The sequence below is a fragment of the Calidris pugnax genome, unplaced genomic scaffold (assembly GCF_001431845.1).
Source record: "Calidris pugnax isolate Ruff unplaced genomic scaffold, ASM143184v1 scaffold171, whole genome shotgun sequence".
NCBI classification, from domain to species: Eukaryota; Metazoa; Chordata; class Aves; order Charadriiformes; family Scolopacidae; genus Calidris; species Calidris pugnax.
This window is the reverse complement of record NW_015091064.1, coordinates 3,847,132-3,871,423: the sequence shown is the minus strand read 5'-3', so window position 1 is coordinate 3,871,423 and position 24,292 is coordinate 3,847,132. Positions and strand designations below refer to the sequence as shown.

Genomic DNA, 24,292 nt, shown 5'->3' with positions numbered 1-24,292 from the left:
AATACTTTTTTTGTCTTCCGAACTGAGAAGGTTTGTTAAAACTGAGATGCACAAAGAGGAGGTGACTTCCAAAGAGTTTGTGTAGGTCACTGCAGAAGAGATTGTAAAATACCGTTTCCTGAATCTTAATTTGGTGTTCCACCTGCCAGACCACTGTTTCTTTTGTACGGTAATTTATTGTCCCTGTTGTACTTTTAAAGTGCCTCTTGGTGCCTTGCTAGAGCTAGTAAGCAAAACTCTGTACAGTAATATTGCTATTTCTCATTGGCTGGTAGGCTGTGGGGGCCACTCTGATTAATTTTTGCCATCCAGTTAGGAATTATCTATATCAGTAAAAGTCCCTTGCTGCTTTGGCTGCTTTACTGAATGAAGCAAATGCCTTCTGTGCTGTGAAGTAGCTGGATTCTGGAGGGCTTGGCTGCAACGATTGGCTTTTGATATTAAAATATAGCTGATATGAAGAGGAAGCTTAGCCCAAAATCTGAATTAGTGAATAAAATTGCACAGCAGTATATTAAAAATTTGTTCCACGGGAGAAATAGTCTTTTCTTCTATTTTTCTTTTTAACATGGACTTAAAAAAAATCTTTAAAGATGCTGCCTGTGTCAGAACACCGGAGATTTCTAGCTGTTCCAATCAAATGTTTTTGCCAAAACTTCCTCTTGATGATGAAAATCCTTGTAGCAGTCTGTGACCTTTTTCTCCTTTTCTTTTGCTTTGTGTGAAGACTTGATCTCTTAAATACTTTTTTTTTCCTAAAAAACAACTTTGTTTTTACAAATGTATGGTATAATTAACATTTACATTTTTAAAAGTCTAAAATAAATGTATGTTTAAAAGATTTTTCATAAACTTTCCCTTGACTTTTACACAGGTCATGCAAATGGAAAATTTGTGATGTCGATAGCTTAACGGAGTTAATGATGTGATGGATTTGCATTTTATGTAGCTACTCTGAAACTGTGAATTTGTGCTTATGTTTTACTGTTACATTTGGCACAAAGTGTGCCTGTAAACTGTACTACCCGTATGACTGGTCTTGCACCAAAACAGTGGGTTTCATTTTTAAATGTCTAAAATACATACAGCAGGTTTTGTAATAGCATAGTCTAAGTGGTATTTAACACACATCTACATTGATAATTGCTAAATAACCAGTGCTGATAATTTGCGTTGTCATTCTAAGTTTTTTATTCTTATGTGTGCATAACTTTCCATTACACATTGCTCTCTGTGTGGGACTTTGAGGTGTTACACTCATTAAAAGCTGAGCTGTTGATATGACCTGTGCCTGAGGAGGCAAAAAATTCTGTGTTTGTTTTCTTATACATGTGCTAAATTATAACTATTCAGGGTGAAACTTGCCATTCCATGCATCTGCATCAGAATTTTTTTCCCCTAGGAAGTCTTAGCTTTAAGTGGATTGAGTTGTTGTTTTTTTTTTTTTTATTTCTTCTATAAAACTGGAGCTGCTTATTGGAACAGGTTTTATGACTTGGGGGAGGCAAGCTAGAATTCGGTTTGAGGAATGAATCATGCTGCTTTTGGGAATGTGTCGTCTTTGTTCTTTGTGGGTGGTGTTCTCGCATCTGACCAAGGCATGAGGTGTTTGAAAGTTGTATTTTGCCTGTACTCACAATGTTATAAGTGCTTGACATAAGCTTTCAAAAAGCACTTAAGTGCACCACTCCCAGATGTTGAAGTTACTGTATATTACATTTGCCGACAAAATAAGTGCTTGGTGAAGCGCCTGGTTTTTGTGGAAGCTTTCATGATGATGATGCCCAGCTCTGTCCTTGCTCCTGCTCACTTGCTATCTGAATGGCTGTGCAGTTTCTCTTATAGGGAAGCCAGATATTTTTTTTTTTTTGTGCTCTTTTTTAAGGCAAGTTCTATATCTTCAGTTCTTCATGTATCTCAGTGTGTGGAGATACATGGTCAACGTGAGTAAAGGTGGGAGAGTAATTAGGAAAATGCTGACTATTAAATATTGGCTTTGTTTACTTTGGGAACTAGTGCAGTACAGGAGGAGTGTTTCTATGGAATGAAGTGGTTGGCGCTGAGGATCCAAGGTTGATGGTGTAATAATTTTTGGGAAATACTGCTTTTGCCTAGGTCAGTGCATGGCCTAAATGTCTGTTTAGCTTTGGAGCAGATCTTCTAGTTCAGTTTTGCTTTAAAGAAATCAGGGTTGTGTGTCTGGACACCACTGTACAATGCACGCCAAAGCATCTGAAGTGAGGACGACTGGGAGGCTTGCTCCAGAAGCCTTCTCCTCATCTGAACTAAAATGCTGTGTAGACGCACACGTTGTCTCACTGCTGGAATTGGAAGTGAATGGGATAGAATTTGGGAGCCGAGAGCGCCTGTTTCTCTTTCTTCCTCCTATAGTATTGGCAAGGGATTAATTTTAATTCTTGTGGAAAGAACATATTTCTGATAGCCGGAATGGTGAAATCTGTGCTTTGGGCTGAAGCAGCCCCAGGCAATTGCAAACAGATAACCTTTGATTTAGTGGTAGAAATGTTGTGTTTTCCATTTCTTTTTAAAATGTAGGAAATGAAATATTCAAAATGTTTACCAAGTGAATATATAGCCTGTCATAGCAGATGCTCAAAAGTGTGAAGTGTCAGATGAAGATTGCCTGTGCGACTGAACACAGCCCAGTAATGGCCACAAACTCATTGATATGAGCTCCCTCCCTTATTCAGAATACAAATCGCTACTAAACAGAATTTTGGTGACCTGGAGAAATAATGTAATGAAAATATGTTGAAGTGATGACTTTCAGTTTTGCTTGCCTTTTGAGATACTTTGGGCCTAATTTATAGGCATGCTGGATATTCAAAATAGCAGCTGAAATTAAAGTTAAAGTTCTGGTTAAAGTTCTGTTAAAAGTACTGACTGGAAAACCAGGCACTGAGTGTCTGAAATTGGGCAACCAAAGTTAGTGGGCATTTGGGCTTTCATCATTGCATGCCAGTCACCCACCTTTAGAACAGGAATAGCAATACTGATCTCTCAAAATTACTGCAAAGTCTACATTTATTTTATGTAGCCTTCCCATGTTATGGACAGATCTGCATAAACGTGTCTATGGGGAGATGTAAGATTTTTGTATTCGGTGTAGGATGCAGATGGTAAACATTTAACGGGTCAAAGGATGAGGGTGAAAACTGAGCAATTGTCCATTTGCTGAATGAAGCAGAAATCCTGCTGGGGAAAATGGAATAAAGCAGCAGAAAGAATATAATTAGAAGTAGGTAAATATAAAGGCTAAACTGAAGGTGCACGGCTTTCAGATCTTAACTGCTGGAGAGCTTGGTTTTACAAATATGTATTTAAAGCTTTAGGAGGTTTTGATGTGATAGAAATTGTGAAACCGTTGGTGCTGTGTAGTCTGCCTTTTGGTGCACTGTGAGGCAAGGGTAAGGATTGGCTTGGTAAGAGAAGGAATGCAGGGTGGTGTGTGAACATCGCAGTGATGTCTTTTATGTATCCAAGTATGCACACGTTTGTGAGCTTCTTAGCAAGAGCAGTCCACAATTACCAGTGGGTATTTTCAGAGTCACTTGTGAGGAAAACTTTCAGAACAATATTGTGTTGCCTGAGTCATTTATTTGTACCATGAGTTGACATATCTGGAAGTTCTGCTTGTGTGGGTGATCTAAAGGTATGATGACCTGCATTTTTACTGCTGTTCTCAAAATATTCTTATTGGGGAAGATGTTTTGTGTTTGTGGGTAGGTTTTGGGTTTTTTTTTGTTTTGTTTTAGTTTGTAGTTGGTGATTGGGTTTTTTGTTTATTGACGTGGGATTTTGGGGGTGTGTGTGTTGGGTTTTTTTTTGTGGTTGGGTTTTTTTTATTTTTATGGGATATTGCTTTTCAGCTATGGATTTGGTCATTTAGGTAAATAGCTACAGCAAAAGCAAGTACCCAGGAAAGGAGTCAGCAGGCAGGGAGTAAAGAGAGGGCACCTTTCTTAGGTTCTCTTTGCATGTTTTTTATGAGGCTTTTCCATTTTCCATTTCACCCTGAATTGTGAAATTCAAGGTTTGTTGTTTCGCTTGTGTCTGTTCCTGTAGAGATGGTGATACAAGTCAGAGATGCCAAGCGCTTCTGCCCTTTGCCATAGTAATAGTAGGAACCAAGTGATGAGTGTTCTTCTTCCCCATGTCTTGCTAGTTTGCTTTGAGAGATAATCTGAAAGAGGGGCATCATGAGGCACACATGGGCAAATCATCTATAGTGCCACCACAGCAGCAGTGTTGGGACATTGAGTAAAACCAGCCCATTTCTTCCTTCTGTCTCCTCACCTCAGCTTCACTGCATATTTGTCCCAATTTTCTCCTGTCTCCCTCTCCTCCTAGTGTGTAAAGGGTGCAAGTTCTTTGGGTAAGAACCATACTCTGTGGAGCTTAATAAATTTGTAGCATAGTTTCTGTAATAAGTACTAAAACCGAATGTTGATACTGGATTCATAGTTTATTACCTTGGCTTTTTAAAATGTTATTTCTTGCAATCTTTTTTTAAAATGGTCAGTTTGTTTCCCTTTCAGTGTTTCATTAAACTTGATGGTTTTGTAGGAACTTTTCTACTAAATCCTCAGACTCATCCTGAGTTATAAACCTCGCTCGGTTTCATTTGCATCATTGCTTATAAAGGGAAGAGAAAACAGGTCAAGTTATGCCCTGAAAGAATATCTCCTCATTCATTTAGGATTTTCCAAATACTGTTAAAAGCATAATGTAAATGTGGGAGTAAGAGAAGGGATGGCAAAATGTACATGATGGTACACTTTGGTGCTACAGAGCAGCCCTGCCTTCTGAGCCTATTTCCCTGCTGGCACTTAATGCTTCCAAAGCTTGGCATTATGGAAGGCTTTAGGGTGGTTCAGAAAAAGAGGAATTATCCTTGGATTTGGAAATTGGGAATCTACACAATTGTTACAAAAATGAGAGTTCTATAGGTGGTTGGTGTTATTTAGCTTCTTTAAATATAACCATGCTTGCATACTCTTACACCCTTATGTGTTGTTGCCTGAAAAATGAGGAAGGAATGGGCTGGCTGAATTATGGTACTGGAGGCGTGCACTGAGTTGCTGCAACCATCAATATTGGGCTTGCTGTCATCAACATAAAAATAGGGTTGTCACTGTACCCTGTGGTATTAGGATTAAGTATATATTTCAGCTAAGTGACATCAAACGGGCTAAAATGCTGTTGTGCTGAAGACCAGTCAAGCATGCAGTAAGTGCAAGTTTCTCGTGTTGAAGTGCTTATGACCTGAAGGAGTGGTCCCCAAGCTGTTGCTTGTGATGACTTGGGATGCTGCTGTTAGACACAGGCGATTGTTAGGCAGTTTTCTATGGAAGGAAAAAAAACCCATAGAGTGGGAAATGTTCTTTTCTAAAAAAAGGAATTCATCTGGCTTTTGTAGCTTAAGCCAGTTTTAGTATCAGTTGCTGTATTTGAGGGAATTTCTTTATCGTGCCCTTGCTATTAATTTATTTTCAGGCTGCAGTCAGGATGATTCTTTTTACTCACCGTTTTTTTTTACATTCCGCTTTTCCTTTCAGTGCCCTCATGTCTTTAAATATTTAATATACGAGAGAGATTTTCTATCTTCTAGAATAAATGACCTGAAGGGAAGAGGAATTTCTGAAACTATCCTACTTGAAAGTAGAAGAAGAAAATCCTGTGTGCAGCCAAGCTGTTTGTCTCATTCCTCACCACTGAGGTGCACTTTGCTGAGCCCTGCTCCTGCACAGGCCATTGCAGTGATTGGTGTAGCTCATACGTATTTCCAAGTCATGCTCACTTAAGAAACAACTAAAAGCCAACCCAGATCGTCACATTACTAGGGGAGTATAAATGATTCCATGATTGACAGAGCGGTTTGGTATATAGACAATTTACAGGAAAATATATTTTTTTTAAAAATTGTTTTTTCTAGATTCCTGCACAGATTGCCTCTACTCTGGTATATCTTTTCTTCTTAACTGCTCGGGGGAGCACTGTTTTGTGCTTTAGGAGGAGAGGAGCTCTCAGGAGAAGCTCTTTGAGGCTGAGAGGCCGTGGTAAGAGCCATGGTAGAGCCAAAGGTTCTGTAAATTGCTAATGACGTGTAGATATTTATGTTAATTTTTAATACACAAGTGTGTAAGAAGTTTTTTCTTTTCTTTTTATGCAGGTCAACTTTGTAGTGTGCCAACTGTTTGCCTTGCTTGCGGCTGTTTGGTTTCGAACATACCTTCATTCAAGCAAAACTAGCCCATTTATAAGACATGTTGTTGCAACCCTCTTGGGCCTTTATCTTGCACTTTTTTGTTTTGGATGGTAAGTTGCACTTAAATTCACTTTTCAAGGGCTTGTAGATTTTCATTTCTTGTTTGCAGGGAAACAAAGTTTTGTGATGAAGAACGTGATTGCTTAGTTCTGTGGATTTTAGCTGCTGCAAATGTACAGAAATCAGCTTAAATTTTCTGATGTGGTGCACAAATTTTGAAAGAGCTTCCATTTGCAAACTGGTAACTAACATGCTGTCTTCCTGTGGTTTGGGGAGAATGGAGCAGGTGCAGTTTGTTTAACTTGTACCAGTTTTTCTCTAAACTTGCTTGAGAAGTATTCTCTTGAGCACAGCACAGGTGTGATGACTAAGATAATTTCTCTTAAATATTTGCTGCATGAGATAACTCACTATATCTTTTTTCTGAATATTGAATATAATCTGACTTTTTGTAGGAAGAGCATCCGGAACTGCAGTACTGGTGATGCTCCTAGAAGTATAAAACACCTGGAAAGGGGCTGGCCTTGATTTGAGAGTTTTTTCTGTGGGGGTTTTTTGTGTTTGTCTTTTATGTTTGGAGTGTTTGTGGTGTGTGAGGGTTTTTTGTAGTTGTTTTTTGTTTGTTTGATTGTTGTTTTAAAAGTTTTCTCTGTTTTTACATCATCTTATCACAGTGAGGCAAGCCAGAATGTTAGCAGGGCTAATAAAGGATATGCATTTAGTTTGGTGATTTTTTTTTTTTTTTTTTTTTTTTTTTTCCCCCAAGCATTAAGTCAGTATATTTTGAAATTTAAACTATTATCTCATTATTGCAAACCTAAAACCAGCAATGTGAGGTGTCGAAATCTTTCCTGCACTTAAATCTTGTTTTGATGTAGAAATACAGGATTTTCTATTAGTGGTATTATATAAATCAGAAGTGACTACTGGTATCAGTGGAATTACTCTGGCATAAACAGATCAGTAAACAGCACTTCAAAGATCACTCTTATGCTCCATGGATACTTCATTAGCTCCTTTTGCTGAACTCGGGTACTTAGAAATGCCATGTATTAACCATTTCATGTAATTAGGAATGCTGTCTATTAAATAAATACCAACCTTTTTTTTTTTTTTTTTTTTTTTTTTTTCCCCCATCAAAACTAGCTTACTAAATGGCTCTCGTCTTCCGAAGCTGGTTTAAGATTAATTAAGTGCAAGTTTTGTTTTATTGCATGGTAAATGAGGTGCTTGCTCAGCTTTAAGATTTATGCTGACTGTTGTAGAGTATTACTGAACTAGGGAGAGTTAATCAAGCTGTTGTGCAGGTGGGAAGATGCACACTGTGTGCATGAGTGTGTCTGCACACGCAGAGTGTATAAATAAATCTTGGAATTCCAAACCACAGGTTTGGCTTTGGCATGTTGCTGAGGCTTCTCAACATCAGTTGATGTGTAATACTTTTAAATTTAGGAAAAGATAAATCAGTGAGTTTTAATAATTGGATTTACATATGTAGTTTATTTGTATTTAGAATTCCTTAACTGCCATGTATTTCTTAAACTTTTGGCCATGGTATTCTACTTTGAGAGAACGATCTGATGTCAAAGACTTTCAGTCTTAGCACCAAATGAAGAGGAAGAGGACTACTCTGTATGGTTTTTGTGAGAATTGTGTAATCTTTAGAAGCACATAATGTATCCATTGCTTTAGAAACAGAAATCATTAATTGTAGCTTGTAATTAGAAAGTGTTGACAACATATTCATGTCCGAACTTTGGGACTGGGAGACTTTAGAAAGAAACAGCCTCCTCCCCTAAGAGGCATAAAGATTCGTGGAAGCCTCTCATTGGCTATATGCCCTGGAAAAGAAATCAGAGAGAAATTTTATGCCATAGTAGGCACCAGCATTATTCTAGTTTGCTTTGGATCATACTTAAAGCAATCATTTTAGCAATGTATTTCTGTTTTACTAAAAGGTTTTTTTCTTACAATTATGGAACTAAGAGGTTTTTAAAAATGCCAAAAAGGAAGAACATAATTTGAGATGTTAAAAGTACACATTCTTTAGAAAGCTGATACTTCTGTTGCACTTGTGCCAACTCTTTTTCCTGTTGCTTAAGTATGGATAATACAAGCATGTTTCTGAGGGCTTTGTTTTGCTTGATACCTCTCCCCCATCCCCAAGGAATCAAGTATATCTATAGATTATGATTCCTGGCATACCTTCAGCAATTCTTCACTTGTGTTACAATGTGTGTTACTGTTTTCTTATATAGTATTTCTAGATTTGCAGAAAATCTCATGCATACCTGAATGTGGGAAGTAGTTTGGAATCTGCACCCTTTTAAGAATATTTATTAGTCATTATGTTGTGCTTTTAAATTTTGGATGTGTTAGTTGTCAGTCACCTTTGTAGTGCTTATGATGATGTAGGACAGGAAGAGAAGGGATAATTCCCTTGGGATAATATCAAATAGCGTAAAAGGCCTAGAACAGCCTTTGGTATGTAGCCAAAATTTGCTACTTCAGCTTGTATTTAAATGAATCCCTTTTAATTTTTGAAACAGAGATCAATCATATTGCTAGTGTTAACAACTCTGAAAGAGAAATATTTTCAGAGACTGTAATCTTGATATGGTACTCCATGTCAACCCAGATTGTTTTCAGACTTTGATGTATTATTATGCCCCTTTATCTGTTTAAGAAACAAACCTCTTAAACTTAATTTTTTTTGTTGTTTCACTAATGCCTGTTTTTGCAACAGTATTGCCGATACATGGCTGATAGGAAAAGTTAGTAATTTTTTTTAATTGGCAATTGTTTATATGTGCATTTGAATTTTAGGTAGTCATATCTTAGATGAGGCTAGCTAGTGGTGAAGTGTGGGAGCATGTGCAGATTGCATCTTCTGTAAAATGTCAAGATTTTCAAGATCATTTAATATCCAAGTGAATAGTTTTTTCAGCTGGATAGAACTGGGTTTCTTTTTGACAGTCTCTGAAGACATTTCCTCATGAATAGATGGGAGTGAAATTAGGAAACTGCTCATAAGCTGAAAGAAAACAGTATCAGTATAACAAAATAGTAGCTGCTTTTTTGGCCTGCTTTTTATGTGAAAAACTCCAAAACTAGATCAGTGTGTCACTTGAGCACATGTAAGTATGCAACTGAGGCACTTAAGTACCAGAGCGAAAGAGAATCAACTTACTGAAGATCAGATGCTTTTCCCCAGTCACTGGCAATGTTTTGCCACCAGTGCTCTGTTCCCTTACTAAAATATAACTCCTTTAAAAAACCAAAACAAATGCTAAAAAACCCAAACAACAGTAGGGTGGTAGTTTAGGTGGTGAGCTGTGGCAAAAGAAAGAAGAGGTTTAGAGCACCTTTGTGAAATAAATCTGTGGGTTCTTGTGTGTAGCTTTTTTTGTTTGTGTTCTTGAGACTATCATCACCACCGTCCCTTTATCAGCTATTGAGGACCTGGGGCAAAGAGACTGGCTGGACAGTTACCATTTCTGTTGAGTGGATAATCTTCCCACATACTAATATTATAGTTATTAAGATACTTTGGGTCTTACTTCACAGTATCATAGAATGAATTCAGTTACCTATTGCTGCAAACAGGTTAGAAGACGAGTATGGAATTTGAACCACAAAATCTTCATGTTATTTACACATGAAACAATGCCAAGTGGAAGTATTATGAGACATATTCTTCGTATCCTTGTTTATGAGCTGGAGAATTCTAAGTCTGTAGTGTTTGCTCATTACTGCTGTCAGTGCTGCACTGGAGGGCGAAGCTCTCAACAGATATGAGGGCTGCAGAAAATCTAAATAGAGCAAAAGGGCTTTTTGGAAGCAGTGATGGAGTTAAAATTTGACAAACCTATTTACTCCATGTTAAATAAATAAATGCATACAGTTTATTGTCATTAATGAAAATGCCATGAGGGTTTACTTTTTTTTTTTTTCCCCCCTCCTAGGTATGCCTTACATTTTGTTATACAAAGTGGAATTTCCTACTATATCATGATCATAATAGGAGTGGAAAATATGCACAAGTAAGTTTCTATTCTAAAGTATTTTTTTGCTTTTACAAGAATGCTACTGTTCTGGGGTTTTTTTGTACCTGTGCACATAGGCCATATTTCTGGTTGTGTCATAATATTTCATTATTTGAATTCTGCTAACCATGTTTTTATTTCCAGGAGAGAAAATGGCTTATTTGGGTAATTTTACCAGCTTTCTGGAATATTTTTGTGTTCTCAGCATTCTGATTTTTCTGTCATTACTTAATCATAAATAATTCTAGATATCTCTCAAATGAATCAATTCAATGTTATTTGATAATAGCCAGTGCTACTAGAAGGAAGATGTCTGAACAGAATTTGAGAGAGAAATGTTTTTAGGTACTGTTTGTCATTTCCTCTTTTTTTTTTTTTTTGTCATTGTTTGTTTTGTAAGAATAGCACAGTGTGAATGCTGTCTTAGGTTAAAAATGCTATTGTAAAATTACATATATAAGGCATTATTTTAGGTTTGCTTGAATGCATGATTAGATTAGCAGTATCTGAATCCATACAGAATGGCACTTGTTTTTCTTTTTCAATCATGCTTAAAAGCGGGAAAGACATTTATTTTATTACTATATGCATATGTTTTACTATTCCACATCAGAATGAAATTAGGTTCCCACTGTGTTAATTCCTGCATAAGTGTTCGGTAAAATAGCAAATCCTTGCTTGAATAGGTTCCTGAAGTATGTGGGGCTGTCAGGAAGGATGCTGGTAAAAGAACCAAAATGGAAAATTGCTTTACATTGAAAGTGCAAAGCCAGGGTGGCCTTCCTTCGTGATCCTGCCTATTAGAACACTCTGCTTCTTTATGCTCTGTTACTCAATGTAATTTTATTGTCTTTTGAAATATGCCATTTTAGGCTCTTATTTACAGGATTGCTTACAAAGCCTGATATATTCAAACTACTGCAGATGTGAAAGAACTTCATTTGGTTGGATGGCTGGTTTATATTCTAATGGCTTATTTGATTAGAAGTTGTTTTAAGTAACTTATCCATATCAATTTCACTTTAGACGTGTAACAACGTAAGTTATAACTTACGTAGCTTAGTATTTTAAAAGGAATTATTAATGTGGTTAAATGCTTCAAAGGAAGGTACCAGGCAGCAATACTTAAGTCTTAAAAAATTACGTAGGTTTCTTGTAAAAGGAAATTTAGCAGTGGTTTACTTCCTAACAGCGAGAGGTATGTTGACATGCATGTATTTAACATTCCTGCATTGGAGCAAGGGAACTCGCCAGTTCCTGATCCCCCCAGTTCATACCAGCAGGTTTAACAAGCTGCACTGTTTGCTGTGCTGTACGTAACTGTCTAACTATGTTCTCTGTTTCTCTTAATTACTGCGCGGGTGGGAGGGTAAAACCTAGATTTGGCTACTGGGCTTATATTGCTCTGTCACAGTATGAACGAACATACCATTGCATAAAACTAGAAAGCTCTTCTTTCAATGGAGGAAAAAAGTGTAACAAATGGAGTAATTTGGTACTTCAAGTTGGAGACAATGCTTGGGTGCTGTGTGGGAGGCTCCAGGAGCCATTCCTAGTAGGTGATACAGGCAAGGTTTGCTCCCTCCATTGCCACAGTATCCCAGAAGTGGTGATGTCTTTTGATGTCCCTATATGTCTGTACCTTTTACTGAAGGAATGCACACGTACTCTTAGTTTTCTGCTATGAAAATGCCACTTAAAGCTTTATGTTCGGCAGTCTGAACAGAAATAAATGTGAATGACTCCTCTCCCCACCTAAATGTTTGTCTTCAGACTACAAATGTGTCTCATGGAGCCCAGGGGAGATTTGGGGTTAAGTGCTGTGTAGTAGGATGCAGGTGGTACCACATAAAAGTATGGATAAGGAAAACCATTATCCTTCTCCTTCCTGCTTTCCCCACCCCTAATACAGTTCCTCAGTCTCTCCAGCCTCTCTTAAAATTGTTTAAACAAATAAGGGGCAACTGAAGTTCTTAGGCTGTTTATCAGTTCAGCTGCTGGGCACTGGGTATACCAGCTTTTCTTGCCATCTGAAGCAAGCAAAGGTTTTTTGTTAAAAAGGAAGGAAATGTTATCTTTTTATTTTAGCGACTTTTAGAATAAAGTTAACTTAGCAGAAAATGAATTATCTGAGACTTGTGTTTAACTAAAATTGATAAATTATATTTTATACTTAAGTCTTTCTTAAATGATTGTACTCTAAATGAAAGATGGAGTGGTAACACTAGCTCTCCTAAATGATTCAAAAGCTCTTATCTTTTAATTTGTGACTAAGCTATCTTAATATTTATTCAGTGCTTTCATGGCTCAGTTAATTGTGAAACTGAAAAATGTGTTTAAACAAGTTCTCGGTTCCAGTGAATTTGCATTTGGTAACTGATGTGGTGCTAATTTTTTTTTTCCTTGGAAATTCTTCTGTTTCTTCTATGATTGTGAAATTGCCACTTGTCTCAAAAGCCCAAATGCCACTAGGTTTTTCCTTATAGCATTTGGCTACTGGTAGCTAAGAGCTATGTTAGCAGTGCTTGCACGGATGATTTGATGACAAGGTTTTTGAGGTTTCTAGGTAACTCTTTCTCTTTTGACTTGATTGTTCATTTTATGGTTAGTAAATAACATTCCTCAGCCTGTGGGGAAAGAAAAGTTAATTATAGGGATCACAATTTCTTCTCTGAAGTCACTAGATTCTGCAGTGACTTCACTGACAAAATATAGAAGTCCTAGCTGTGTCAGGATAGAAAATAAATCTGTTTGTTTAAAACCATTCCTGTTAAACTGTTCACTTAAATTTCTTAAATGTACAAATGTACAATCAAGTGATAGACGTGCTATTCATGTCTAATATCTTCTGTTTTATGCTTAAAATCGCAGGATGATACTCTTTTTTCAGAAGTCTGGAGTTAAACTACTGAGACTTAAGGAGGTTGTTTCTGGCTTTAGAAAAGAAAAATAAAAATCACTGTTTTCTGGCATATTTGAGTTTTGAAAAATAAATTAATGAAGGACCCAGAGATCTGAGATAACTAATAGCAGTAAACACATAGTAAGCTGATGTCTGTGTGCCACAAGGGCCACAAAGATAAATGAAGGGACGGGAGCATCTCTTGCATGAGGAGAGGCTGAGAGAGCTGGGACTGTTCAGCTTGGAGGAGGTTCTGGGGGAACTTATCAATGCATATAAGGACCTGCAGGGAGGGAGCCAGGTTCTCAGTGGTGCCCAGTGACAGGACCAGAGGCAATGGGCACAAACTGAAATACAGAAGGTGCTTTCTGAACAGCAGGAAACACTTTTTTAGTGAGAGAGATGTTGTGGAGTCTTCCTCCTTAGAGATATTCAAAAGCTGCCTGGGCATGGTCCTGGGCAGCTGCCTCTGGGTGGCCCTGCTTGAGCCAGGGGGAGGGTTGGACCAGATGATCTCTGGAGGCACCTCCCAGCCTTAACCATTCTGTGGTTCTATTTTATTTTGATACACATAGAATTATTTGTATTGTACCTATACTCATGCATGTGAGCTGTTTGAACATGTAAAGAGATATTTGAATTTGAGTAAATAAACTTCCTAAGTTTGCAACTGGTCTGGCTCCTGTGGAGATGCTTCCTGGTCATCCTTTTCCTTGGGATTTGGGAATGTTTAATCCTTGTTAAGTTCCCTTCCCCATCCCAGCTAGAGCCTGGACAGAGCAATGCCTTGCCCCCCTTTTCCTTCACTCCTTGCCGTGGTTTTGACAAGCAGTGGGAAGTCTGGCAAAGGAGGGGTAGAGGAGACTTGATGCTTTGATCTTAGAAATCTCAGATTAAGAGACAGATAAATCTTGTTGATCTGAGTGAACTAATTGACTCAGCATGTAATTGAGGCACTTAATTTGTCAGTCAAGTGTTTAATAATGCTGAATGTCATGACTTGTTGATAGACAAGTTTGACTGCTAGTTAGCCTACAACTTAGATTGCTGTGAAAATTGTCAGGTAATGTTTAAAAGTTACGGTTTCAGTGAAATAAAAAATGTAACAAGCAAACTACTCTTACTTTTCCTGTGAGTTATGGGCCAGGTTTTCATAAGCATCTTTGTATCCTCAGAAGTGAGAGCATTCATAAGCTGAAATGATTTTCAAAAATGGAGTTAGGCTGTTTTTTGAACTTCTGTCATCTCCAAAGGCCCCTGATCAAGGTAAATGTAAAGGTAAAAAGCAAGTACTGTTCTGTCACTGCAAGCAGTTTTTGTTGTCGTATCAGATGTATGTTAAATGCAACCCCCTTCCCCCCCTTAAAATTTTATAGTTACAAACTTTGCATTTTATTAAAAAGCAATTTTTGTATAGATGAGAATCAAATACATAGTAAGCAGTATAATTTCTACAGTGTGCATAGAAATCTTATCTTTCCCCATTAGAAGTACACACCTAGGCTAATGGATAGCTGTATTTAGGAGCATATTTCAATAGTTATCAACTAAACAGAATCAGTTTGTATTTTGAAGGGGTATGTCTTTTCCCAAAGAAAAGGGATTGCACTTGTTGATTTCCCTTTAAGAAAAGGTAGATGGTCGTTACATGTATCTGTCTCAGCATGAGCAATGCTGTAGCTAAAATAGCAAATCTTCAATATATAAAAAAGATCATCATGTTCTTTTTATTTCCAATAGTAGAAGTGACATTGCAGAATTTTGTCCTGCTCTAGTGGCCAGGATTGAGGAGTGACTTAGAAATACTGAATCTCATGTGAAGAGCCAGAGCAGTGATTTTTGGGGATTGAAACCAAGTATTTTGTTAGGAACCTTATCGGGTTATCAAGGAACTACAAGACAGTAAAGTATTGATGTTGAAGATAAAAATGCAGAGGACTTCTATTTTAGCAGACAGAGCATTACAAAATGTTAAGGGCATTTTCTGCCATCAGAAATACTAGTAAGGCTCTATGCGGAAGGGTGCTTCGCCTCTCGTGTTGAACTGGTTAGTTCGTTGTTTTTTTGGAATAGCAAAGCATATTGTGTAGCTGCTAGATGGTCTTCCTAGTTAAATGAAATCTTTGAGGTTTTGCTTGAGTAATGACAAAGACTTTTCTTGTTTGCTTGCAGAGATGAAAGCTAATTTTTTTTTTCTCCAAGAACGTAGTTTGTCTTATTTACATATATTAAAAAGGGGAAACCAGAGCTAAAATACAGAACTATCACAGATAACTGAAGCTCGTGATCTGAAGTAGGCTTCATGTTTTCATTAAAATTTCTCATGGCTCTTAATTTTGTCCTTAACTGCCAAGTTTCTTCTTTATGTGGTTAAATCAGATGAACTACTTGAATGTCCTGAGTTAACTGTGCAGATGAGAGCTCTGCATAACTCAGATTCTTGTATTTTGCTGCTGGTACCTTGGCAATGTGTGGGGGTAGGACTTGCATGGGGCATAAGCTGTAGCTCTTTGAAGTTTAACAGCTGCTTCCCACATGCTCTTTGCATCACTTCTACATCATATTGCTCATCTAAACCACATATAGTTTAAAACTGACCTACCAAATTTAAAAAACAAAACAACAACTAAACCCCGCCCCTATCCCTGTTTACGTTTGTGGAGCTTGAAAATTGAGATTAATAGTGCTAGAGGCTTTGTGGTTTTTTTTCTTGAGTGTGCTTTATTGACTAATTTATCTTCATAATTTGTTACATATTTGATTTTTCTGATGCTTACCTAGAGATCAGACTTCTGTAAACAAGATTGTGCATGGAAACACTGACTAGCACCAGGCAGTGGTTCTCTGTGAGCTCAAGATTTCACCATTACAAAAATAGCCATGTATATGGATGGCTTTCTTCAGTGACTTGAAAAGTGAGCACTTGCTGAAGTAAACAGCTGTGAAGGAATTTCCTAGTAATCCGTATGATTTTCTTTTGAAAGTATTTGTTTTAGATAGCTATTGTAAGTTCATCCACTTTGATAACTTCCTGCAGCTCTCCTGGCTGTATTTGGATAGAACTCAATACATTCCTTAAAACAATAAAGGTGTAAATTGAGAAATAACAATATATTATCCTTCTTAAATTGGAATGTTTGAATTGAAAGACCTTTATTGATCATTGTAATTACAGAAATGGAGTGAAAATAGAACTGGAGTTTTCTTATCTTTAGTACCTCTCATTTTTTGCCTTATTTTAAAATAAAGATTAAATACATTTATTTAATCGTTGTTTCTTCTCCCTCCTCGTGGAGAAAGAAGAAAGGGATAAAGAAGGACGGACAGGAATCATGAAGTGTCTGCAGCTTTGTGAAGGCTGGAACTTAAGTAGAGAAGGATGATAAACAATAATGCAAAATAAGGATTTTTTGAAGTGTAGCCACTTCAGTTGCTTTAGTACAGACGATACATATCCTGTCTTAATACAATTAGATTGTATACTTCGTATTTCCAGGGAGAAGGGTTTAAATTAGTCTGGTTTTAAATTCTCTCCTTTTTTTTTTTAATGTTATTTTATTGTTGACTTGATTGCTGGTGTTAGTAAAAGAATGGACTTCTCAGAAGAACAGGCATTTAAAACCTCTATCATCATACTTGAGAACTCAGGTGAAATAATTTCTGGACTTCTGTTTTATGAAGTAGCTATACGTTATTGAATATTGATGTTTTCCTGAGAGTTCTCTTACTTCCTTAAACTTTAAATTGATAGGTAGTCTTTTCATGCTCTGTACTTGTTTCTGTAAGTATATAGAGGACAACCTTTTCTGGGAAAGAAGCAGCAGTATAAAATGTTTGGGTGTGTTAGGTATCTGTTGGGACTGAGTAGCTGTTGCTTTTTGGCTTGCATAGATCTCAATTTTTTTTAATCTCTGTGCTCAAAATGAAGCTGAGCACAATCAATCTAGCAAAAGAAAATTGACAGTGAGAGTAAAGTCATGTTTTCTGGGCTCTGTATTTGTTTGGTAATCTCTGAAACTGTAGCATCTATATAGCTATTTCTTCAAGGCACATTACTCTGCCTGTCATGCTGCCAAGCAACTTGACTGCTAGCAAATGAGCTCTGAGTCATGGTATCATCGCTGCATGGTTTATTACCTCAACAAACTATTGATGTCAAATAAATCAGGCTTCCTACAAAATGAAGTGGCAGAATAAATTGTACCTAGAAGAGTTCACTGAAAGCCGTGTTCTTCTTCAGCTCCTGGCAAAGACTGTTGCTAATAAGAGTTGATTAAAAATTCTGGTTGCATGGCTTTGACTGAATTGAACCAGTGGGGTTTGTGATACAGAGATTAGAGACGCAAGGATTTTGTATATTATGGTCAACTTTCTTCTCTAAGTGCATGCTTCTGCATAGTTTTTTCTTCTTTGGTGAAATACCTTGCATTTGAGAGAAATTTCACTTGAGTAATTATGACAAGCTCAGCAAACAATCATTTCATTGTTCTTAATGGGACTGTTAGCTGTAAATTATGAAAGCCAGTCTTGCCCGCAGAACTGCAAATGGTGGTGTATAAAGTGTCTGGGTTGGAGCTGAAAGAAATTTGAAGTAAAAGATGACAACCCTTTTTGTTACTGAAAAAGATCTGTTTGTGTTTTGTTTCCTTTAAGGGAAGGTGGATGTAAGTAAAAAGCATTGATATTTAAAAAATACAGGCTGCTTCAGTTTAAAATCCAGTGTCTCAATTAAACATATTAATAAGCTTTGTATAGCTTTTAAAGCTGATTGGGTTTGCAGGTCAAATGCCTCTTCTAGAAATCAAAGATGAGATCACAGAATAACTGAGGAGGGAAGTATTTCCGAGTTCAACCCCCCCTGTTCAAAGCAGGATCAACCGGAGCAGGTTGCTCTGTGAAACCCAAGTCTTCTTAATGCGAACATGATCCTGGGTAGCTCCAGTTGTCAGAAGCACGCCAGCCATTTCCTTTTGGTGTCTTGCTTCAGTGTCGATTATAGCTTAAAATTTATTTGAGGTGACTTCATGCAGCTTAGTTTTCTGATCTGGACTTGCTACAAAAGCTTTTATTATTCCTTAATATCTCCCCACCCAATAACTGCACAGTATTATCAAATTTCATTGTTAAATATATTAGACTCATTTCAATTTGAAGTGAAATAAAAGAACTGCAGTTGAGACAATTATTTTGGTAGCAACAAGTAAGTAGTGGTCTGTCTTGCTGTCCTTCTGTTTTATAAGTGATAGTATCAATAATGAAAAGGGCTGTAGGGGCGAAACACAAAAGACTATGCCAAGAGAAAGTCTGTAACTCTTGTGTCTTTAAGTCAGTAGAAACAGGTGGAAGCTGAGCTGAGTAATAAATAACAGGGGGAGTATTTGATACTTCAAGTTTGGTTTTACTTTCAATTCACTTCTCAATTGCGTTTGAAAACAAATGTGTTTCCAGTATTCAAACAAGAAATCCATTCTTTTCTTCCGTGCCATGGGAAGATATGTAAGGGATTTACTTACACTCTCTTCAGCGTGGATGAATTGCCTGGAAGTTTTAAGAGGTCTAGGTATAAGAAGTCCTATTTCCTTCTATTTTGGTTGGCATAGGTTTTAGCTGGGAAGCTTACTGTTTTATGACAGTAGATTTCAAACTTTGCAGTTTAAAAGTTGCACTTGATTATGTTGAAAGAGAAGTGGGTAAATAAACAAGGATGCTGTAAATGACTCTATGATTCCCATCTTAAATATGACTTAAGTGATAGTGGAGCTTTGGGTGTTCTGTTTTCTGGGAAATTTTGGCTATAGGTACTGTAGCTCGTTTGCTGTGTGTCTGTGTCTGGTAAGAAGAGGCAAGTACCTTGCATAATGTAGTGTGGTGTTAATCTTCAAAACTGGGGATGAAATGAAAAATGCTTAGTATAGCCAAGTGCTAAGCAGTTTGCACAGTCATTACTAATCACAGGCACAACAGGAACTGTGAAGTCAGTAGGTTTGCAAAAGAAGGGTCTGGGTATTTTAGTCTATACTTAGAATGAATAAGCTGTTTTATTAATAGATCGTATCACATGGAAATGCACAATGCATACAAGCAATGCATTATTTTAAACAAAAATCATGTAACTGGATTTCTTTTTCTTGGTATTCTGCCCTTTCTAGGAGTGTCTATGATGATTTAAATCCCTTATCCTGGAAACTCACTGTCTGCTGGCTTTGATATTGAGTGCTAATTTTTTGTGATTGGTATTATTGCTTCCTTAGAAAGCTTTTTGTCTTCAAAGCAACTCACAATCTATTGAGGGCTTTAAGGAATATCTTGTGAGGTATGAATGAGGTGGTATGTCTATAGTGAGAATTCGTAAGATTCTGTCATTTCCCAATATAAGGTATATAGGTGCCAGCTAAACCTTGGTAAATGTATTTTAATGAATCAAAAGAAAAAACCTTTAAAGCCATCTTTTTTTTTTTTTCCCACAAGATGGAGGTAGATGTCATTGATGAGCAGTATTCACTTTTTGTCTCCAAGTCCTGGGTCCTCTGGCTTGCTTTCTTTATGTGACCCTGGTGCTCTGGAAGGCTGATCACTAAATGCCATGGGTACATTCTTCTGCAGGCAGAGGACATTCATCTAAAACTGGGATCTTGACAGTGTTGTTTCTCAGTTATCGTGACTGCAGTAGTTTCACTGGAAGGTTTGCCTCAGATATTCCTGTAAGCAATGTAGTTGCAGTTTCTTAAGAATTGTCCCCACGATAACTTCTTACCACTTTATATGGTAACAAAATTAGAATCAGTCTACATGAATGTCATGTGGTATATTATATTACTGGGCCTGAGGGGACTTTCCAGAAGAATGGGAGAGCTGCTATCAAACCTCTGGTGGTTTCTTCATCCTTCCTAACTTCTGGAGAGCAAAATAGCAGGTTTTGCTGTGTTGTACATATCTGAAGTAACAACATCCGTATCCAGGCAGGATATCTCCAAACTGAAGTAGCTAAGCTGCTAAATCTTTCAAAAGGCTGTGAAAGCAAAACTTAGTTCATAGGTGGCTTCTGAAAAGTGAGTTGAAATAAAGCTTTGTTCTGATGTTGGTTTGGAAACTGCTTGGTTTCTCTGGCATTTTTCCACACTTCATATTTGAGCAATTAGTGTATGTGGCACAATTTGTATAAACAGTAGAAGGGTCTAAATAAAGGAGCCTAAGGCACCTAGCAGCAGATTGGGTTTAATTTGTTGTGCCAGCTATGCTTTGCTATTCCTATAACCACTCAGGGCATTTTTCAAAGATCCTGAGAAGGTATTCCCTTTGCAGTGTAGAATTGCAAGTACCTCAAGATTCTGAAATGATTTCTGCTCCTCAGCCCTATCCTCTAATAAATGAGGATGCCCCAAGCCTGTCAGTATTTGAGAGGTGTTTGGACAATACCCTTAACATGCTTTAACTTTTGGTCAGCCCTGAATTGGTCAGGCAGTTGGGCTGGATGATTGTTGTAGGTCCTTTCCAACTGAAATTCTATTCTGTTCTGGAAGAGAATTCTAGATATAGTCCCTGTGCAGTTCTTATGGTAGAAGAGATCATTTTGCTGGAATTAGTAAATCCCATATATTTTAGCAGTTAATAATGCACTGGATTGAGGGAAGTGATGCTTTCTGAAATTGGTGAAAGGGGCAATGGTAGAAGTAATACCAGTGTTGACTAATACATCCGTTCCTCATAAGCATCACCTTCTTGTGTTTGTAAGCAGAATCAATTAAGAAGTCAAATTGATCTTAATCTTCTGAATCTTCTGCCGTAAGTGTAAACTAGATGTAGGAACAGCTATTATCCAAGATGATTTTTGGAAGCTTACTCTTCAGATCAGCACTGAGAGTCAGTTGTTTAAAGTATTTTTTTATCAGAATGGTAATGACCTGCTGTGTACTTGTGTTCATTGTGAAATGAAACCATTATCTGATTATCCATAGTGTATTTCTCTAGTGTTGCATAATCACGTATTTTATTTTCTTTCCTTATTTTTTCATAGTAAGAGTGAAAATATGTGAGCAATGAGCAGATGGTCTGCCACAATGTTCCTGTGCATTTGCAGACAGTGAAGGATCAAGTTTCAGTGTCTTAATTGTTCTATGTGGTTTGTTCTGGGTACGTTGCCTCAGTTTCCATGTTGCAGGACACGTAAAGTGATGACATATGTTTGAAATGGCATTTGATCAAGTCACTGAGCAGATACCTGACCAACCTGTATAGGTCACTTTCCTTATGTCACTTGGCAGTGAGATTCTTGCGGTGTTCCTGTCCCTGTGTGCTGGTATGTTCAGGAGTTGCAGTAGGTAGTGATTAACAGGTAACTACTGCAACCTGTGGTTTACTCAGTTGTTGAGTGAAGATGGGATGGGAAGGAGGAGACCAAGCAACCTGAACAGAATAATTAGTATTTAAATTATGGACTTTGTGTATTTATTGTTATCCTGACCTGTTGGTCTCTTATCTTTGAGTCATTGGGTAACTTCAGTGGACAATCCTTGAACTATTAGTGTGGTCAGTTACAGATTCTTTGTCAAAGAGAATCTTTTACAAATGCAAACATTGATTAGTTTTGCTGGAGAAGTTCAGAGTACCCCATCTCTTAGAGGGAGCCTGAAAAATTCCAGAATGGGACTCCTGCCAGATGGATGCTGTTTGCTGGATGTTTTAGATGCCAAGAGATCTGAGGAGGCAGAGGGAGTAAATGAGTGGTAGCCTCAACAAAAGCCAGACAGTTCTTGCTAAAGGCTCAACAGTGAACCTTCTCCTGAAGCTTTGTTCTGGTTGCTTTGGCTGTTTTGTCAGCATCTTATTTTCTAACAGCAAAATTTTGGGCTTGGCATTCCAGGACTGGCTCATAGAGGAACAAGTCCTAGTTTTCTGATGCTTACCTGAAATAATCTGTTTTATTAATTGTAATAGGCTGCAAAGTCATAGAATCATAGAATCGTCTAGGTTGGAAGAGACCCTTGGGATCATCGAGTCCAACCATCTACCCTACTCTACAAAGTCATCCCCTACACCATGTCCCTTAGCACTGCATCTAAACGGCCCTTAAACACAGCCAGGGATGGTGACTCCACCACCTCCCTGGGCAGCCTGTTCCAATGCCCTATCACTCTTTCGGTGAAAAATTCCTTCCTAATGTTCAATCTAAACCTACCCTGTTGGAGCTTGAAGCCATTCCCTCTCGTTCTGTCACTAATTACCTGTGAGAAGAGACCAGCACCAACCTCTCTATAGTGTCCTTTCATGTAGTTGTAGAGAGTGATGAGGTCTCCCCTCAGCCTCCTCTTCCTCGTACTAAACAGTCCCAATGCCCTCAGCCGCTCCTCATACGATTTGTTTTCCAGCCCCCTCACCAGCTTTGTCTTTGTCTGCAAAGTCTTTGCAGAATCAGAGAATGGTTGAGTTTGGAAGGAAATTCAGCAGGGCCACCTAGAGTCATTTGTCCAGGACCATGTCTGGATGGCTTTTGAAGGTCTTCAAGGAGGGGCACTCCACAACATCCCTAGGGAACCTATGCCAGTGTTTGGTCACCCTCACAGCAAAAAAGTGTTTCTTGCCATTCAGACAGCACCTCCTGTGTTTCAGTTTGTGCCCCGTGCCTCTGGTCCTGTCACTGGGCACCACTGAAAAGAGCTTGGCTCTGTCATGTTTGCACCCTCCCTTCAGGTATTTTTGTACGTTGATGGGATCCCCTGAGCCTTCTCTTCTCAAGGCTGAGCAGTCCCCAGCTCTCTCAGCCTATTCTCATAAAAGTGATGCTTAGTGGCCATTTGTTGACCTCTCTCCAGTATGTCCATGTCTCCCTTGTACTGGAAAACCCAGCACTGGACTCCCAGGTGTGGCCTCACCAGTGCTGGATGGAGGGGACGGGCCACCTCCCTTGCCTTGCTGGCAGTGCTGTGCCTCACGCAGCCCGGGATCCCGTTTGAGGTAAGGGCACGCTGCCGGCTCGTCTTGGAAGTAGGCTGTTACCTACATAGAAGGAACTTTTCCTTTGGAAAACAAGCACCCCATTGTTTTCACTCAAGAAAGCCCTATTAAGATACCAAAGTCTATCAGTTTTGAAACAATCCCAACTTGCTTTTGTACAAATCTTTCTAGCCACAGCATTTATTTGCTTGTTTACTGTATTTGAGGCCATACTGGTTTGTTTTATTGCATGTTCAATTTTTGCTTTTTAACCTCTTAGTTCTAGAGCGATACCTTAAGACACTTGCAGATTTCCAAGGATCAGCTCCTCATTTTAGTGTTTCCATTCTGAGAACGCACTAATGATTCCATTCCTGTGACCCTCTGCAGCTCCTTGCTGTTTTCCTTCCACTTGCTGCCTGCCTCTCCCATCCTTCTGTAGAACCTTGTGTGGTGCCTCCACCTTCTGTCTGTTGAACTCCCGTGCCTTTCTGTGCTCCCCAGTTTGTGAATGGTGCGTTCATTTTTCTTGGATTTGATCTGGTGATATTTATCTGACTGGTATGTACTTAGTGCTCTTGTGTTTTCTTGTACCCACATCTGTCAGAAACATTTTCTGCAGGTCAATCTCTGACCTAAGTTTGGGCAGAGGAAAGACCCTTTTGGCTTCAGGCAGGAAAGACGTTATTGCGTGTCTTTTCCAGGCTTTTGTGATAATATGTGTAGGACAGTATTAGTTAAAGAACCAACTGCTTCCAAATTACTTTAATGCTCCAGTTCTTCTTTTCGAAGGGATTAACTACTCTCTCAAATACATGATGCTATCAGAGTATGTACCAGAATCTCATTTCCTTTAGAGTTCTTTTAAAAGATCATTTTGAGATAATCTTCCTTGCTAGGATGTCTTAGTTGTTTATGGGTTTTTTTTTTTTTTTTACAACACAGACAAACAATAAAAATCTCGCAACCCCTCAAAAACCAAACAAAAAAATCCCAACAAAAAAAACCAACCCAAAAACCTGCCAAAACAAACAACAACAAGAAAATAAACCCCCACAAATCCTTGCGTGTGTGTTCGTCATTTTAGTCTGACATAGTTCAGCACAGCAGAAGCTAAGAAGAGGG

At 38.1% G+C, this 24,292-nt stretch overlaps 1 protein-coding gene across 1 annotated transcript in view; it reads left to right on the top strand.

The window, feature by feature from the left end:
• Positions 1 to 2,216: 2,216 nt before the first annotated feature.
• MBOAT2 (membrane bound O-acyltransferase domain containing 2) overlaps positions 2,217 to 24,292 on the top strand; it is an 82,088-nt gene continuing 60,012 nt past the window's right edge. The window contains exons 1-3 of the mRNA XM_014956743.1: positions 2,217 to 2,390; positions 6,194 to 6,339; positions 10,255 to 10,332. Coding sequence (XP_014812229.1) covers positions 2,217 to 2,390; positions 6,194 to 6,339; positions 10,255 to 10,332 — 398 coding nt within the window. The remainder of the gene's footprint in view (positions 2,391 to 6,193; positions 6,340 to 10,254; positions 10,333 to 24,292) is intronic.